The 15,633-nt window shown below is 43.2% G+C and overlaps 1 protein-coding gene across 3 annotated transcripts in view; it reads left to right on the forward strand.

The window, feature by feature from the left end:
• LOC120834834 (talin-2) overlaps window positions 1–14,634 on the forward strand; it is a 60,767-nt gene extending 46,133 nt beyond the window's left edge. For all 3 annotated transcript variants that reach the window (XM_040203148.2, XM_078085502.1, XM_078085501.1), the window contains exons 37-58: window positions 25–186; window positions 416–556; window positions 705–886; window positions 1,873–2,005; window positions 2,434–2,535; window positions 2,864–3,034; window positions 3,222–3,368; window positions 4,366–4,467; window positions 4,784–4,903; window positions 5,151–5,297; window positions 6,481–6,647; window positions 7,403–7,586; window positions 7,697–7,822; window positions 7,924–8,040; window positions 8,222–8,407; window positions 8,579–8,686; window positions 8,932–9,037; window positions 9,610–9,734; window positions 10,907–11,095; window positions 11,182–11,364; window positions 11,483–11,608; window positions 11,857–14,634. In XM_040203148.2, the coding sequence (XP_040059082.2) occupies window positions 25–186; window positions 416–556; window positions 705–886; window positions 1,873–2,005; window positions 2,434–2,535; window positions 2,864–3,034; window positions 3,222–3,368; window positions 4,366–4,467; window positions 4,784–4,903; window positions 5,151–5,297; window positions 6,481–6,647; window positions 7,403–7,586; window positions 7,697–7,822; window positions 7,924–8,040; window positions 8,222–8,407; window positions 8,579–8,686; window positions 8,932–9,037; window positions 9,610–9,734; window positions 10,907–11,095; window positions 11,182–11,364; window positions 11,483–11,608; window positions 11,857–11,985 (3,153 nt within the window). In that variant the 3' untranslated portion in view covers window positions 11,986–14,634. The remainder of the gene's footprint in view (window positions 1–24; window positions 187–415; window positions 557–704; window positions 887–1,872; window positions 2,006–2,433; window positions 2,536–2,863; window positions 3,035–3,221; window positions 3,369–4,365; window positions 4,468–4,783; window positions 4,904–5,150; window positions 5,298–6,480; window positions 6,648–7,402; window positions 7,587–7,696; window positions 7,823–7,923; window positions 8,041–8,221; window positions 8,408–8,578; window positions 8,687–8,931; window positions 9,038–9,609; window positions 9,735–10,906; window positions 11,096–11,181; window positions 11,365–11,482; window positions 11,609–11,856) is intronic.
• The last annotated feature ends 999 nt before the right edge of the window (window positions 14,635–15,633 follow it).

The raw sequence follows: 15,633 nt of genomic DNA on the forward strand, positions 1-15,633 counted from the left end.
ATTTTGTTGTTCACAATGGGACAGGTTCTCTCTGCAGCCACCATTGTCGCCAAGCACACCTCTGCTTTGTGCAACGCCTGCCGTCTAGCCTCCTCAAAGACCACCAACCCGGTTGCCAAGAGGCATTTTGTTCAGTCTGCCAAGGAAGTGGCTAACAGCACCGCCAACTTAGTCAAAACCATCAAGGTAAGGTTTTGGATTGTTTCTCACTCGCTCTCTCTTATTTGGCTCTCCAGTTTAAATGGATTTAGTGAATCCTGATTCGTATTCTGAAACATTTGGGATACATTTTTGATCTGACAAATAATTCCTCTCAAACCTTCTACCAATAGCTTGTTTAATTTATGTCTCTTATGTTTGAACACTTGTTCATATTTGCTTCATGCGCCTTCATAACCCGTCTCTCCCTCCCTAGGCTTTAGATGGAGATTTCTCAGATGAGAACAGGAAAAAGTGCCGAGTCGCCACAGCTCCGTTGATCGAGGCTGTTGAAAACCTGACAGCATTTGCTTCCAACCCAGAGTTTGCCAGTGTTGCAGCTAAAATCAGCAATGAGGTACTCCCACATGAACAGTACTGTTCTATTCATGCATAGCTATCACATGTATTATTAGAGCAGTAGTTTTACGGCACAAAGAGGCATCTATTGAACAAAAGGGAATATTGTAATAAATGCATACATTTGGCACTTTGTTTTTCTGTAGGGTTTTGCAGCACAGGAGCCCATCCTCCAATCAGCGCGCTCGATGCTGGACAGCTCCACCTACCTGCTCAAGACTGCACGCTCATTGGTTATAAACCCCAAAGACCCGCCCACCTGGTCCGTTCTGGCTGGTCACTCTCGCACCGTGTCCGACTCCATCAAGAGTCTCATCACAGCCATCCGGTTAGTGAACTGAAATGTGTTCCTATCCAACAAACGAGACGCCAAATATATGGATGGGTAACAAAATCTGTTACCACTCATTGTGATATGCAGTTGCTTCAAAAGCCCAATAGCTTAGCACAAAAATCCGCTATATCTTGTTTGCTTGCTTGGTTCGTACCAAAATTTGAAAAGCATTGTGTTATTCATGCACATTTATTGATATATTTAACTTGCCTCTAAGCCTAAGGCAAAGTATTTCCAAAAACTGTAAAATGGCGTAACAAATAATTGTAATGACACCTCCACAGCTTACATGTTTTATCTCTACTTTCCTGACATTTACCTGACCTTGACAAAAAAAAGGGATTAATTCCCACAGAACTTTTAGGTTCTCTGCTTGGCGTTTACACTTTCACACGCAGCCAGATAAGCCTCTTGAATTGTGATGTTCTCATCGCAGTCTTTATTTTTAGACTGCAGGTGCTGGGAGTTCAGCCCGGATCTTTTATTAGCATTTATTCATCCCCTGCACTGCCAAAGTACACAAACAGGAATTCAGGACTTCATCCTGCTGAACCAACTTCATGTCTTTTTTGGTGTCATTAGGTTACGTTTTACCTGGTGTTTTACTGTCAGTGTGTCGCCATGCCTGTAAGATGGATTGTCTGGTTAAAAAAAAGATACTCATTCTGGCAATGTGTTCGGTGTCCTGGACGCTCAGAGCCTACAAAGTTAATTTGGCTTCCCAGCTTGATCTCCCTGTAAAGTGAAAAGACCCTGCAGGCCACATTCCTGCTGTGTGACCTGAGCAGCAATGAAATGAAGGAGCCAGTAGAGAATATATGAGGAGACATCTTGTCTGTTTTAATAAGTGTTCGTTATGTTACTATTTGCACTTCCTTTCTGTCTTCCTCTCTTCCAATATGTACTTTCTCCTCTCTTTGGCACTGTCCTTGTCCTATTATTCAACTTTTTTCCCTTTTCTGTTTCCATTTTTTTCATAGGGACAAGGCTCCGGGTCAGCGGGAGTGTGACTCGTCGATTGATAACATTAACAAATGTATCCGGGACATTGAGCAGGCCTCTCTGGCAGCCGTCAGCCAGAACTTAGCCAGCAGGGACGACATCTCACTGGAGGTAAGCAGCCATCAGGAAATAACTTGACTACCATTTTCCTTCTGTTAGCCATTGATTTATTTGGCCGGTCGATTTTCTCTATTGCTGCTACTTTGTCATTGTTTATTTTTCTTAATCCTGGTCTTGCTTTGTGTCTCATATCAGTAAACACAAATATATTCTAGAAGAGCTGCAATAGAGTTTGGATCCTACTTAATGGGTTTACCCCTCTACCTGTGATTGATTTATTTAAAAACTAGTCCCGGACCATTTCTGTTGCATCATAAAGAGTTCAGGCTCAAGGAAAAGATTTCTGTTTTAGTCCTAGGCCATGTGCCTTTTAGCAGCCGAATAATTATTTTAATTATTTAAATTGTACTTAAATTGTACTGTTAAAAAAAACAAAAAAAAAACGCAAAAACTAATTTCTTTTTATTTCCTCTCTTCAGGCGCTACAAGAACAACTGACGTCCACTGTGCAGGAAATTGGCCACTTAATTGACCCCGTTTCCACCGCTGCTAGAGGCGAAGCTTCCCAACTAGGACATAAGGTATATAGGGCAGGGGGTTAATTACTCTGCTTAAATAGTGGAACTGTGGAGCAACTTTTATTTTTTTGGATAGCGTTATTAAACATTTCCACATGGTAAAATTGGGTTGTCTGGATAAAATTAGCATTGATGATTATTACAGCAGTAGCTCTATTAAAATCTCAAACTAGAAGTATCTACCTATTTTATATCCTTTTATAAAACGGACAAATGCTCTTCTTAACTTCTCATTGGTGCTGTCTGTTTGCTTGTATGCGCCTCTTGTCCATTATAACATGAAACAAGTTTTCACCGACCTCCTCAAAAAAACGTTCCCCCTATGCCTCAGGTGACCCAGTTGGCCCGTTACTTTGAACCGCTCATCATGGCCTCTGTGGGTGTGACGTCCAAGCTGAGGGACCACCAGCAACAGATGACTTTCCTGGACCAAACGAAGACCCTGGCTGAGTCGGCCCTGCAGATGCTCTATGCTGCCAAGGAGGGTGGAGGAAACCCAAAGGTAGTCCTGTCTTTGAATATATTGCTGCTTCAAGGATTATTGAGGACATTCTTATTCTGATATTCATTAGCAGGTTTATTGCCTGTAGGTTTTCATATACAAGAAAGAGACTGGTGTTTTGGTTCATAACAAATAATCCTACTACTAATATTTCATAAGCAAACAGCCTTGTGTCGCACTTTCACAGGCCTCGCATACCCATGATGCCATAGCAGAGGCAGCCCAGCTCATGAAGGAGGCGGTTGATGATATCATGGTGACACTGAATGAAGCTGCCAGTGAAGTGGGCATGGTGGGAGGAATGGTGGAGTCCATCGCAGAGGCCATGGCCAGGGTGAGCGCCGCAGGGCACCATGTGTCTCACTGGGTGTTTGAGAATGGTTGTTGGCAATAGCAGCAATTCGAAAATGTCCCTGAACAGCAAATGAATACTTATGATATGTATTATAAACTAGCGAATTGGAGGGAAATTGACTGTCAACACGGTGTTCGGTCTTTCTAATCAACAGTCAAACTGTTGGCAAACACTTTTTTTTTTGTCACAGGTGTGAAGCAAAAAAAACACCTCCATCTCAAGTGCAGACAGAATAGCATCAACTAATTGCATCTCACCTCTCTTGAGAGACAGTTATCAGAGGGGGTGTAAAAGTGACTCAGGTGTGGCTCCCCACAGGGTGCACCATCTCTGCATCACCTTTAATATATGTAATGATGAAAGTGGTTTTGGATCCGCATTGGTGCGTGTGTTTGTCTCTGGTCACTCAGCGTGTGCACGTCTGTAGTAGATTAAAAGCAGATACTCCTCTTTGTATCTTATTCATCCTCATAATGGCGATTTTTGAAGGCTTTTCTGATAAACTTTTAGTCACTCGGTCGAGACTGTCGAATCAAAGGGGTTATCTCACTCTGTGGGTAAAGTGAACATCACGTACTTACTTGCTATACAGTGGATTCATTTCAGCACCAGCCCTCCCCCAACAAATGGCGGCATTTCTCTCGTTGCACTGCAAGCTGCTGATCAAATGTTTTTCTGGTTGATGATATTTTAGAATTGTGATTACAGAGCAGCTCTGGTGGATAATGTATCATCCATTTCAATGGTTTATTTGAATATATATATAATGGCATTAATGTTTGTTTGCAGATTAATTGATGCCTGCGCTCCAAAGTAATTATTATAATTGAAGGGTAGATTAGATTGAACATGTCGCTGCAAATTTAAGAGCTGAATAATTTAATGTTTAAATATATTGGTAGGTTTTTGTGAAGGACAAACAAATCATGCATAAAATGACTGTTTTTTTAAACTGTGTGTTTGTGCCTCTCCTCAGCTGGATGAGGGGACACCGCCTGAACCTGAGGGCTCATTTGTAGATTACCAGACCAGTATGGTAAAACACTCGAAGGCTATTGCTGTCAGCGCTCAGGAAATGGTAAGCTTTCAATATTGTTCATATTATTAGACTGATGGAAATGTGACCGTGACCTTGGGGTGAAGAGTTAATGATTCGACATATCAAAAGAAAACCAACATGTGTGGTAATAACGGTGCACATTACTAATGCAGTTTGTCACTTATATCCTTTGGTGAAATGTCTACTGGGTTAAATAAAATTCTGGTTAATCCGATTCATGACCACCAGCTTTCTTTCATATACATTGGCTTTATATGGAAAACATTAAACAATTACCATTGTACAGACGTGGCCACTTTGTGCAGGAAATGTGAGTGTTGTGTTCATCCCTCAGATGACCAAATCAGTGACGTGTCCAGACGAGCTGGGAGGCCTGGCCTCTCAGGTGACCGTGGACTACAGCCAGCTGGCCGTTCAGGGACGACTGGCTGCCCATACAGCTGAGCCAGAGGAGGTAAGCGTGTCCTCGGTGTGACCCAAAGACTCCTAGTCCTCCTCCTGCTACATCAGTGAGGCATATTTGTCTTTTGGACTCTTAAAGCTGCATGTGTGTAATAAAAAAATGGTGTTTGTGTGACCAATTACATTGAAGAAATATATCATAGTTGAGCTGAGACGCATCATTTGTGTAAACATGCACAGTAAATTTCTAAAAAGCTTCCTAAATAGTTGCTAAGTGGAATTGTGTGCTCTGTTACCAGATTGGTTTCCAGATCAAGAACCGAGTGCAGGAGCTCGGACACGGCTGCATCTTCCTCGTCCAGAAGGCTGGAGCTGTGCAGATCACTCCGTCGGACGGCTTCACCAAACGAGAGCTCATCGAATGTGCCCGTGCAGTTACTGAAAAGGTATTACCTCACCATTAAAAGATCTGGCACCAATTTTTAGTTTTAAGAAATCCATATCATTGTGTCAGTAAATGATGACTTTAGTTTTCTCCTATTATCCAAGTTGCCCCTTTTAAGTGTATATATTACTTTTCCCTCGTAAATCTGTTCTCAATTATGTTGGTTCAAAATCATTCGGGACTGGAGGCGTTCCCGCTCGGCCTCGTATGAGCCACAACAAACTAACTCGCTACTGATTTGTTTACTGGAAGAGTGAAACATTATTTTCGCCCCAAGTGATTCTGTTCCCATGGAATCAACAATGTACGAGGCTTAGTGCTATAATTCTTTTTATCACATGCCTCCTGAATTAATGCATTTAGGAAGTGACAATTTGCTTACGGCATGCTTACTGTCTAATTCATAGTCCTTGGCCAAGCGCATTACTCTGCAGACTGGTTCAATACTTCAGCATGAATAATTAAAAACAATCGTATCCAAGCAGTCCAGCAACATCGTACAGACGTGTCACATGAATGCAAAATTATAGCGAGAGGTGTTCGTACAGGAATCCCCCCATAATTATGCTTTTTATATATATATATATATATAAAATAAATAAATAATTACTACTCTTAATAATGCAAAGGTTTATTACTTTGCTTAACATGTCAATGATTAGTGTTTTTAATCTTACATCCTTTCCTTTACCCGTAATTTATGTAAGAATTCCAGCAAAGTCATTCCTTTTCTTTAAGTAGGTTTCCAGAAACATCGATTAATCAATTTCTAGTGCCACTCAGGAATCTGCAGGGCAAACAAATGGATTTGAACCAGCTTGACAAGTACTCATTTCAGGGAGTGAGTGATGTTGCGCATCGCTCCGTGCCGACTGAATGTTGTCACAGCCAATCTTTAGAAAACATTTGTCAGAATCTAAAGCTGCTATTTTCTAGCCTGCATTTAGCAGCATTTATGTGTTGAACTCCTCTGCAACTGCCCAAAAATGGTATAACTTAACAGTATTAATATAGTTGTTGTTTTTTCCTGTACACAAAATAGATAAACTACACTAATCCGGCCACATTTATACCAGTAAAGGTGTTTAAAACGTCTTCTCTGCCTCAGGTCCAGGTCTCTCCACACCTGCTTGATTACAGGGTGCGATGTATGTGTGTGTGTGTGTGTGTGTGTGTGTCCCCAGGTGTCCTTGGTGCTCTCGGCCCTGCAGACAGGCAACAAGGGCACTCAGGCCTGCATCACGGCAGCCAGCGCGGTGTCTGGCATCATCGCCGACCTGGACACCACCATCATGTTCGCCACTGCCGGCACGCTCAATGCAGAGAATGACGAGTCCTTCGCCGATCACAGGTCGGAGCTGGAAACGTCCCACATTCTGTCTGTGTTCAAATTGCCATTGTGTGAAACATCAGTTAACTCTCCAAGTGCGAGACGTGACTGGAGACTAAGATTTGTCCTTTGGTGTGTCTTTGATTTGAAACGCACCCGGAGGGCTTTAAAGATGGAGGAAGTGTCTCATCTCTTCGTCTTGCTCTTAGACTAAAGACTCCACCTGGAGGCAGGATTCCCATTGTGCTGAAATCATTTTTGCTATATTCAATGAATCCCTTTATTGTTGTGTCAATGTTTAGTTAAAGTTAAAGTATCTGCAATTTAGTGTATAATGGTTGATTAACCAGCCCAGTTATATGCCAATTAATTTTTAGTTCAAAGAAGATTTATATCGAATGATCCAAGACAGGACGTGGCACATTACATGCCGCTATTACCACAGGTTACTGAGCTCGCTCCTTGCAGATCATCGTTATTGAGATTGTACTGTACCTCTTTGAAGAATCATCAAAGAGAAAAAGTGGGGATGAAAGGGGATGGAATTGCTTTTTATCTCAAACTGTCTCCTGAAGCTTTAAAGAAAAATTAAGAACAAACTTTGATGCAGTTTCCCACAATACCTTTTTGCACTTGGTTTGATATTCAAATGCCTTTTGACGTGGAAAGAATTATTTCGATGACTGCGTCACATTTAAACATTTTCAGTTCTCTGAATTACATTATATCCCTTTTTTTCTGTCCCCTCACCTTCTCTCTCTCTCTCTCTCTCTCAGGGAAAACATTTTGAAGACCGCCAAAGCTCTGGTGGAGGACACAAAGATGCTGGTGTCCGGCGCGGCGTCCGGGCAGGACCGGTTGGCTCAGGCCGCCCAGTCTTCTGCCAAAACCATTACCCAGCTCACAGATGTGGTCAAACTAGGAGCCGCCAGTATTGGCGCTGATGACCCCGAGACGCAGGTTCCATTTGTACTCTAGTCACTCTTCCTGTTATCAGTCATCGGAGAATGAGCCGCTCCGGTTCTTCTCTTTCCCAGGCTGTGTTACGATGAATTGTGTCCTTTCTCCAGGTGGTTCTCATAAATGCCATCAAAGATGTGGCGAAGGCGCTGTCCGAGCTCATTAGTGCCACCAAGTGTGCCGCTGGCAAGGCAGCAGACGATCCATCCATGTACCAGCTTAAGAGCGCTGCCAAGGTGAGGGGATCGGGGAGTAAAAGATAGAACAAATCTTTGTTGAAATGTTTTTTGGTAGCTCAACGTTACAGAAATCATCTAATTGTGTGATTGGTCATCAGGTGATGGTGACCAATGTGACGTCCCTGCTGAAGACGGTCAAGGCTGTCGAGGACGAGGCCACTCGGGGCACCAGGGCACTGGAGGCCACAATCGAGTGCATCCGACAGGAGCTGGTGGTGAGGATATGTTGGCGCCGTGTGCACGGATTAACGGATGTTGCACAGCAGCAACTCGCCATCAGGGATTGATGCCGAATTGTGATGATTCAGGAATTATTTTTTCCTCATCGCCCTGTATTGTTTTTTTGGGTTCGTAATCATATCTCCATTCCACCGGCCAAATGACGTTCGCCCACAGGTGTTTCAATCCAGGGATGCTCCCAACAAGACGACCACTCCCGAGGAGTTCATTCGCATGACTAAGGGCATCACCATGGCAACCGCTAAAGCAGTGGCTGCGGGGAACTCTGCCCGGCAGGAGGACGTCATCCACACTGCCAACCTCAGCCGCAAGGCTATTTCAGACATGCTCACAACCTGCAAGGTTTCTTTTTTTTTTATTCTCACTTGTGGAAGAATTTAATTATAACTTGATGCATTGCTGTGTAGGAAAAATCATCCAGTCCTGTTGAACCTGTAGCGTGTGTGTGTGTGTGTGTGTGTGTGTGTGTGTGTGTGTGTGTGTGTGTGTGTGTGTGTGTGTGTGTGTTTTCAGCAAGCGTCTTACCACCCAGAGGTCAGCGAGGAGGTGAAGAGCAGGGCACTGATGTTCGGATCAGAGTGTACGACTGGATACATCGACCTACTGGAACAAGTGCTGTTTGTAAGTTGAAGATACTGTTTGCCAGGAAGAGTGAGAGAAATGTTGTCGTTTGCATACCCAAGTAATACAATAAAGGCTTATGGCAGTTCTAGAAGTAGAAAGCATGCTTTCGTAATGGCTTGTGCCAAAATATATTACCGAATACCATAAACCATTACTTTCTTTAATCCAGTGGATTCCTTTCAAGCAGAATAGTGTTTGTTAAATGTGCGTGTGTGCGTGCGTGTGTGTGTGTGTGTGTGTAGGTTCTGCAGAGGCCTACTGGAGATCAGAAGCAGCAGTTGGCCGTTTGCTCTAAGCGAGTTGCAGGAGCCGTCACAGAGCTCATCCAGACCGCGGAGGCCATGAAAGGTCAGAGTAGACTCCTTCTGCAGTGCTGATATGAGAAGACGTTTATTTCTTTACTAATAACGCCTCCAACGCAATCGGCCATGTTTATAATCCCCAGTAGGATGCTTTTACATCTACAAGAAAATACGCTTTTAATTTCCCAAATAACCGCAGAACATTCCTGTTAATCTTTTGGTAATGTCCCTGTCCTTTCTCCTGCCACAGATGGAGGTAAGTTAGGACTGTTTTCTGTACTGTGACTTATTTCACTAGTCGTGAGCTGTTCGACGTCTGCTCGGCGCTGACATTGATTCTTTTAATCTCCTTTTGAAAATCAGCTGCTCTTAGGCTTCTCCAGTACATTGAGTCAGTTCCAACCATTGCGCTTCATGTGCCATCTCATTTTGAATCAATCGCTCCATCTTCATTGCAGCGAATGACAGTCTGTGGCCTCCATCCGCCGTGCATGGGATGCAGTTATGTGTGGCTCTCTGTGTGTAATCATAGTGTTCATGTTGTGGGGCATGATCGTTCGACACAAGGCCTCCGGAAGCATCGTAATCCCTAATCTCGAGGCCGTGTGCGTGCTTCAGGTTCAGAGTGGGTGGACCCAGAGGATCCAACAGTGATCGCAGAGACGGAGCTGCTCGGAGCGGCGGCGTCCATCGAAGCAGCAGCCAAGAAGCTGGAGCAGCTCAAACCCCGAGCCAAGCCCAAGGTGGGTCACCACACGACGTTGTTACTCCTGAAAGAGTGGCAGAGCGGTGAAAGAATACGCTGCAACTGCTCCGAATGCTTTTCTAACCCCAGAAAGAAATTTTAATTGTACAACTGTCCAGACTATTCACTTTCATTACAATGGTTGATATTAATGTATCGATCGGAGGCAGTAGTGGAAGAAGTTATCAGATCTTTTAGTAAAAGTTTAAAGCATAATCTCTTACACTTATATTAATGTTCTGTTTTTAGTAAACCGCTGTTTTGTATGTATTCAAGTCTAAATGTTGTCAGTTTGAGATTTCATTGGAACAAAATGACACATTTTGTTTGACATTTACAGAATGTTGCTCTGTGTCTTGTGCCGTCTCCTCCCTGTTAAATAATCTTCTCAAACTTATTATACCTGGATTCCTCAGAATCTCTTAATTTCTATAACAAACCTTATTAACATTACTGTATATTTGTGCTCATTGATGTTTTACATTACATCTCTTCATCTGAAACGTCCCTTGTATGATCTTAAGAATCATGCAATAGTATCTTCAACCGTATTCCCTTCTGCAATGGTTCCCCGTCCTCCTCCCATCGTCTGTCCTGTGATATTTGTAGCTAAAGCTTTTCCCAGTATGTCCTCTGGCTCCCAGTTAACCCCCCCACCCTACCCCGCCCCCTCCTTCCCTGCCTGCCCCCACCACCGGAGGCCTTCTCTGCAGGGCTCTGTCTGATATGTTTGATATATTAGGTTGTTATTTAGTTCCAACTATATATCAAACATATTCCTACAGTGTCCCGCCCTGTCTACAGACTTGTGGTGTGAATGTGTGTGTTTTAAACGGGCAGATTAACGTATGATTGAATGTGCAACTCTGACAGATAATCTTCGTCTCGTTTCTTTCTTGGTTGCATCTCGCCCCTTATCCGCTGTTTAAAAAGATGCCTTGCATTTGGCTGCGTGAAGCTTTTGGAAGACATCTTTTGGTTTTTCGCAGTGTCAGAATTGATGGAAAATTCCACAATCAGTCTTCATCTCAAAGTGAAGTGTGTTCACTTGGCCGGTTCTGCTAGATTTATTTGAAAAGTGATAGGCGACGTTGGTATTTCGCTCAATGTCCTTCTGGTACTGAAGGTAGCTGCTGTCTGACTGATCGGTCTCCTTGCTCCCCCCCTCAGCAAGCCGACGAGACTCTGAACTTCGAGGAGCAGATCCTAGAGGCAGCAAAGTCCATCGCCGCAGCCACCAGCGCTCTGGTCAAGTCGGCCTCGGCCGCCCAGCGAGAGCTGGTGGCTCAGGGCAAAGTGGGCCTCATCCCTGCCAACGCTGTGGATGACGGCCAGTGGTCCCAGGGGCTCATCTCTGCAGTAAGTATCCAGCAAGGGGCCATTTGAGGCGCTTTACAACCCGACTCACAACCACCCTTTTTCCGCCTCTGCTTTTCCTCCTGCAGGCGCGAATGGTCGCCGCAGCGACCAGCAACCTGTGTGAGGCAGCCAACGCCTCCGTGCAAGGCCAGGCGAGCGAGGAGAAGCTCATTTCCTCCGCCAAGCAGGTGGCGGCCTCCACCGCCCAGCTGCTGGTGGCCTGTAAGGTGAAGGCCGACCAGGACTCCGAGGCCATGAGGAGACTGCAGGTGCAGCTCGACGCACTCTCTTGTTCTCACAACGTGGGAGCAGGTTCAGTGTTCTCGTTAACCGTCTTTTCAATTTCTGCCGTTGGCTCCTCTCAATTTGAACATCTTTCTGTAACAGATTGCCGGGAATGCGGTGAAGAAGGCCTCCGACAATTTGGTGCGGGCCGCTCAGAAGGCAGCGTTTGACAAAGCGGACGAAGCCAACGTGGTGGTCAAGACGAAGTTTGTGGGCGGAATAGCACAGGTGAGAACGAGAGGGGGGGGGGGGTCACTTGTAAACCTGAGTGGGAAACATGTGATTCACACACGTGATTTAAAATTGTTACACTTCAATCATTCTTGACAAACTAATTGACATATTGCCGCTAGATTCAATATGTTGACAAAGTGTTGGGGATATTTACGCATGTGTGTCTTAAGGTAATTAAGGCTGCTGTTGCAATATTTTGTAGAGATTTCAATAGTTGTTAAAAATGTTTTTTGTCTGTCTAGATTATTGCAGCCCAGGAGGAGATGCTGAGAAAGGAGAGAGAGCTGGAAGAAGCTCGGAAGAAACTGGCTCAAATTAGGCAGCAGCAGTACAAGTTCCTGCCCAGCGAACTACGAGAGGACGACAACTAAACCTTCAAACTTTCATCTCGATGTGCTCGAAGCCGCCCGAGGGGCACATCTGTTTGCGTTGCCAGTTGTGTACCTTTTTACCAAGGCACTTCAGCAGGAACGTGGCCCACAGCGACCTCAGATGTGACCGATTTAACAAACCAGTGGTGCCCACGTCTGTAGTGAGTAAAAGATGACACGGAAAGATCTCAACGACAACAATGTTTGAATTACTACTGTATGGAACTGATTACTTCCTGAAAACTGACTGTAAAAAAAAAAAAAAAAAAAAACTTAAAAAAAAAACTACTGAGGAACTGCTTGTCGCCATGCAGAGCGTAACGGCTTTGACTGATCCAACCTGAACCAGAATGTGACATGCTGTGGACGTGCGCTCACGTTTGCCCTTAAGCAACAGTTGTTTTCACAAACTGCAGCTCTGAATCCTAAACTTGTGATTGAAAAGATTGTATCGCCATTCATGTGATGTAGCCGTTAGACTGCAGCCTCGCTCGGAGAGCCAACGATGTCAGCTCGGTACTCTGATGTTGTTTGAATGTTGGCCTTTATTCTTCCAATTTTGGCATCTTAACATCTGTATCACTCATGTGACGTGTCTCGACTTAAACATAGTGATCATTAATCCTATATGGAAGCTAGGATGGATATTGGTGTTTCTTGGACTATAGTGTAAATTTCAACGGCAGTTGCTTTTGGAAATCTGCCTTTTTAAAGTAGACCGTGAAGTTGAGCGTATTTGCTTTCATTTCTTAATGCAAATATTGATGGAATCTACGCGTAAAATGTCTTTCTATGGTGCAACAAATTCTACATGTTTGTCTAAGCTCTTGAATTTCGGTGTCGTCATGCGCTGCCGCTCAGACTCGAGTAGAACGTTTTACATTACAATGTGAATGCTTTTCTACACAGGACCACATTGGCATTGAAGGAATATGTATTGCTCCTCAGTTGTTTTAGCAAAGAGGGGTCAAGGGTTAATTACCACCACAAGCAGAGCCGGTGGTCTGATATCTTTCCACAATCCTTCTTATATCTTCTGGGCATTGATATGTCCAAGAGGTATAAACTGAATTGGATTATCATGCAATAACATGGATGGTGCTCTAGAGGGCAGTGTTGGTCCCCCCCTACGCCATGCAATCTGAATCTTAAGTAATAATATAGGAGATGATATTGTATAATTGAGTGCTTGTTTGAAGTATAGAATATGTGGTTAGGTTAACCAGACCGGTTGATTGGCTGCAACATATAGATTATAGTATGCACATACAAACTGAGACTGCCTGTAAATACCTCAGACATGTTGAATCAAAGGAATGCGGTGCCACTTCTGTGCTTTAAGGTCACTATTCCCTGCAGATTTACTCTGGCCCTTCACCTCCAAATCGGTCGATTCGGAAAGTAGCAAATTTCTATATCTGAAAAATAACTTGACAAGCTATCAAAGGGTTTGAAATAAAACTGGTTAGAATTAAAGTAGGTTGATTTTAAAGAGAAGTGACTGCAGCACTAATCACTGCAGTTCATCTTCTTTATTTGGTCCATCAGCCTCTGAACTGCAGGATGCTTTCTGTGACTATACTGAATATACCACTTGCTGCAATAGAATGAACCTTTTTGTTTACCAAGTTAGATTGTGGTGTGTTTTGTTCCCTCGTCTTACTTGGGTTTCTTTCTATATCACGCTACAGTAAATGGTAAGATTGGGTGCTGCTGTGAAAATGCATGGCTTTGTCCTTCAGATGCATCTTTGTTTCTACAGTGACCGAGCTTTAACCTTTTTAAGGATGCACTGAGTATTCTGACCTCCACGTTCAAGACCTTATACATCGCTAATGGCGTAAGACAGACCCTCAAACTACAGATTGGGGGTTTTAACAATCTGGTATGAATTTGGAGCCGTTTTATACCATGGAATTTTTGTGTGTGTGTGGGGGGGGGTCCGCTACTCATCAGTCAAGTCTGTAGTGTTATTATTAGTGCCTTAGTGCGTAGCCCATACAGTGTTTGGTCTGTTTGAGTGACAGCTTCACCTCGTGGGTCAGTAGAAAGTGATGCACGAGCAATTGTTTGGGAATGTGGGTTTGCGTCTCATTACTTAACGTTCCGTTCCTCCAACAACCAACTGCAACAACCCCTGTTTTTTCCTTTTACACTCTGTCACGGTCTTTTAAGCCTTTTGGGAATGACAGAGAAACTGTCCACGTTAACAAAATGTGTTGCTGTGGATGAACCATCAGCATATAGACACTTTTTTGTACTGCATTCAATGGGCATGTACCACAGTGCTTCTGAACTACGACAGACTGTAGAGCTTAGTCTGTCAACTGCTTCATTGTATGTAAGAAAGTCACTCAAATTGGCTTTTCTCCTTGTGCTTTGAAGCCTCTATGAAAGATTAATGTGATAGAACAAGTCGTTATATATCTGTCACCATTAGTGTCGTGGTGCATTTCAATGATGTGGAGTAAATGAAGTGTCCTGTACCCTTTTTTTTTTTTTTTTTTTTTCCTCTTCCCTCCGAACAGAATCAAATTAAGATGTTACTACAATAAAGATGAGTGATAATATACACTATAATAGATATATTTATCCGCCCTCAATAAAGCTATTTTTTGTATTCACTGAAAATAAAGCATTTCAATGTAACTGTGTGAAGTTTTTTTTTTTTGTATAGTAAAGACATCTAGATGCGTTTGTACTACAGGTATATTACAGGTATATTTCTCTGTTCTATCAGAACGTAATTGTTTTCAAATAAAACATGCCTGTTGACTTTGCTCCAAATAACTAACATACACTCACCTCGTATCATCAATATTTGTACTAAAATATACCTTAATGAATGCAATATAAACCTTTTTTGACCTGTTTACGATATTTCCTACTAATGAAAATAAATATTTTCTATAGACCTATAAATGTTCTCCTTCCTCAGAGCTGGTAAGTGAACGAGGTGCGTTCACGTTGGTCAGTCCAGTGTCCGAGCGAGATGGTATTTCTCTGTAGCGCTAAACCTGCAGCTATATTCAGTAGATGAAGTGAGAGCCAAGCTAAAATGATCTGCCATTAAACTTTGAGGCGCTAATCAATTAAAGTTCAACGGCTTTGAACGCTGCTTTAAAATCTGGAATCCTTTTAGAAGTCCATCACCTGTGCTGCTGATGCATACAACACCGGTCAAAAGTGCTGACACACTTTCTCATTGACCTGAATGATAAACGAATGAGTGTTACTCTCCATGTTTCCGAGTGACAAATCAAAGTCTAAAGCTTTTAATATGTTCCATTACCTACTTAATCTGGCTTTTAACAAGAGGCCCTTTTACGATGACTTTGCTGAGGGGGTGAAGCCAAAGACTTTGGCTAAAAGGACGAGCGCATTGAATTGAGTGTAGACAAACAGCTGATAGAAAGTATCCCATCCATTATTTTTATGCCATAAATCTAATTATAATAAGCCAGAAAGCGGATGCGGTTTCCAATGCCTGCTGCCAGCTGCATAGCAGGGTTATAGGCTTTTATCACCACTGTTGTATTCCATATAAGATTACTTGCCCTGACTTGTAGGAGCCACAAAGCGCACTGTCTCCGCTACACTGACCTAAAGTCCTCGTTTCATGTTTTAACAGTTTCAGTTCAATGAAAA

This window comes from Gasterosteus aculeatus, chromosome 12 (assembly GCF_964276395.1).
Source record: "Gasterosteus aculeatus chromosome 12, fGasAcu3.hap1.1, whole genome shotgun sequence".
In the NCBI taxonomy this organism is placed as follows: Eukaryota; Metazoa; Chordata; class Actinopteri; order Perciformes; family Gasterosteidae; genus Gasterosteus; species Gasterosteus aculeatus.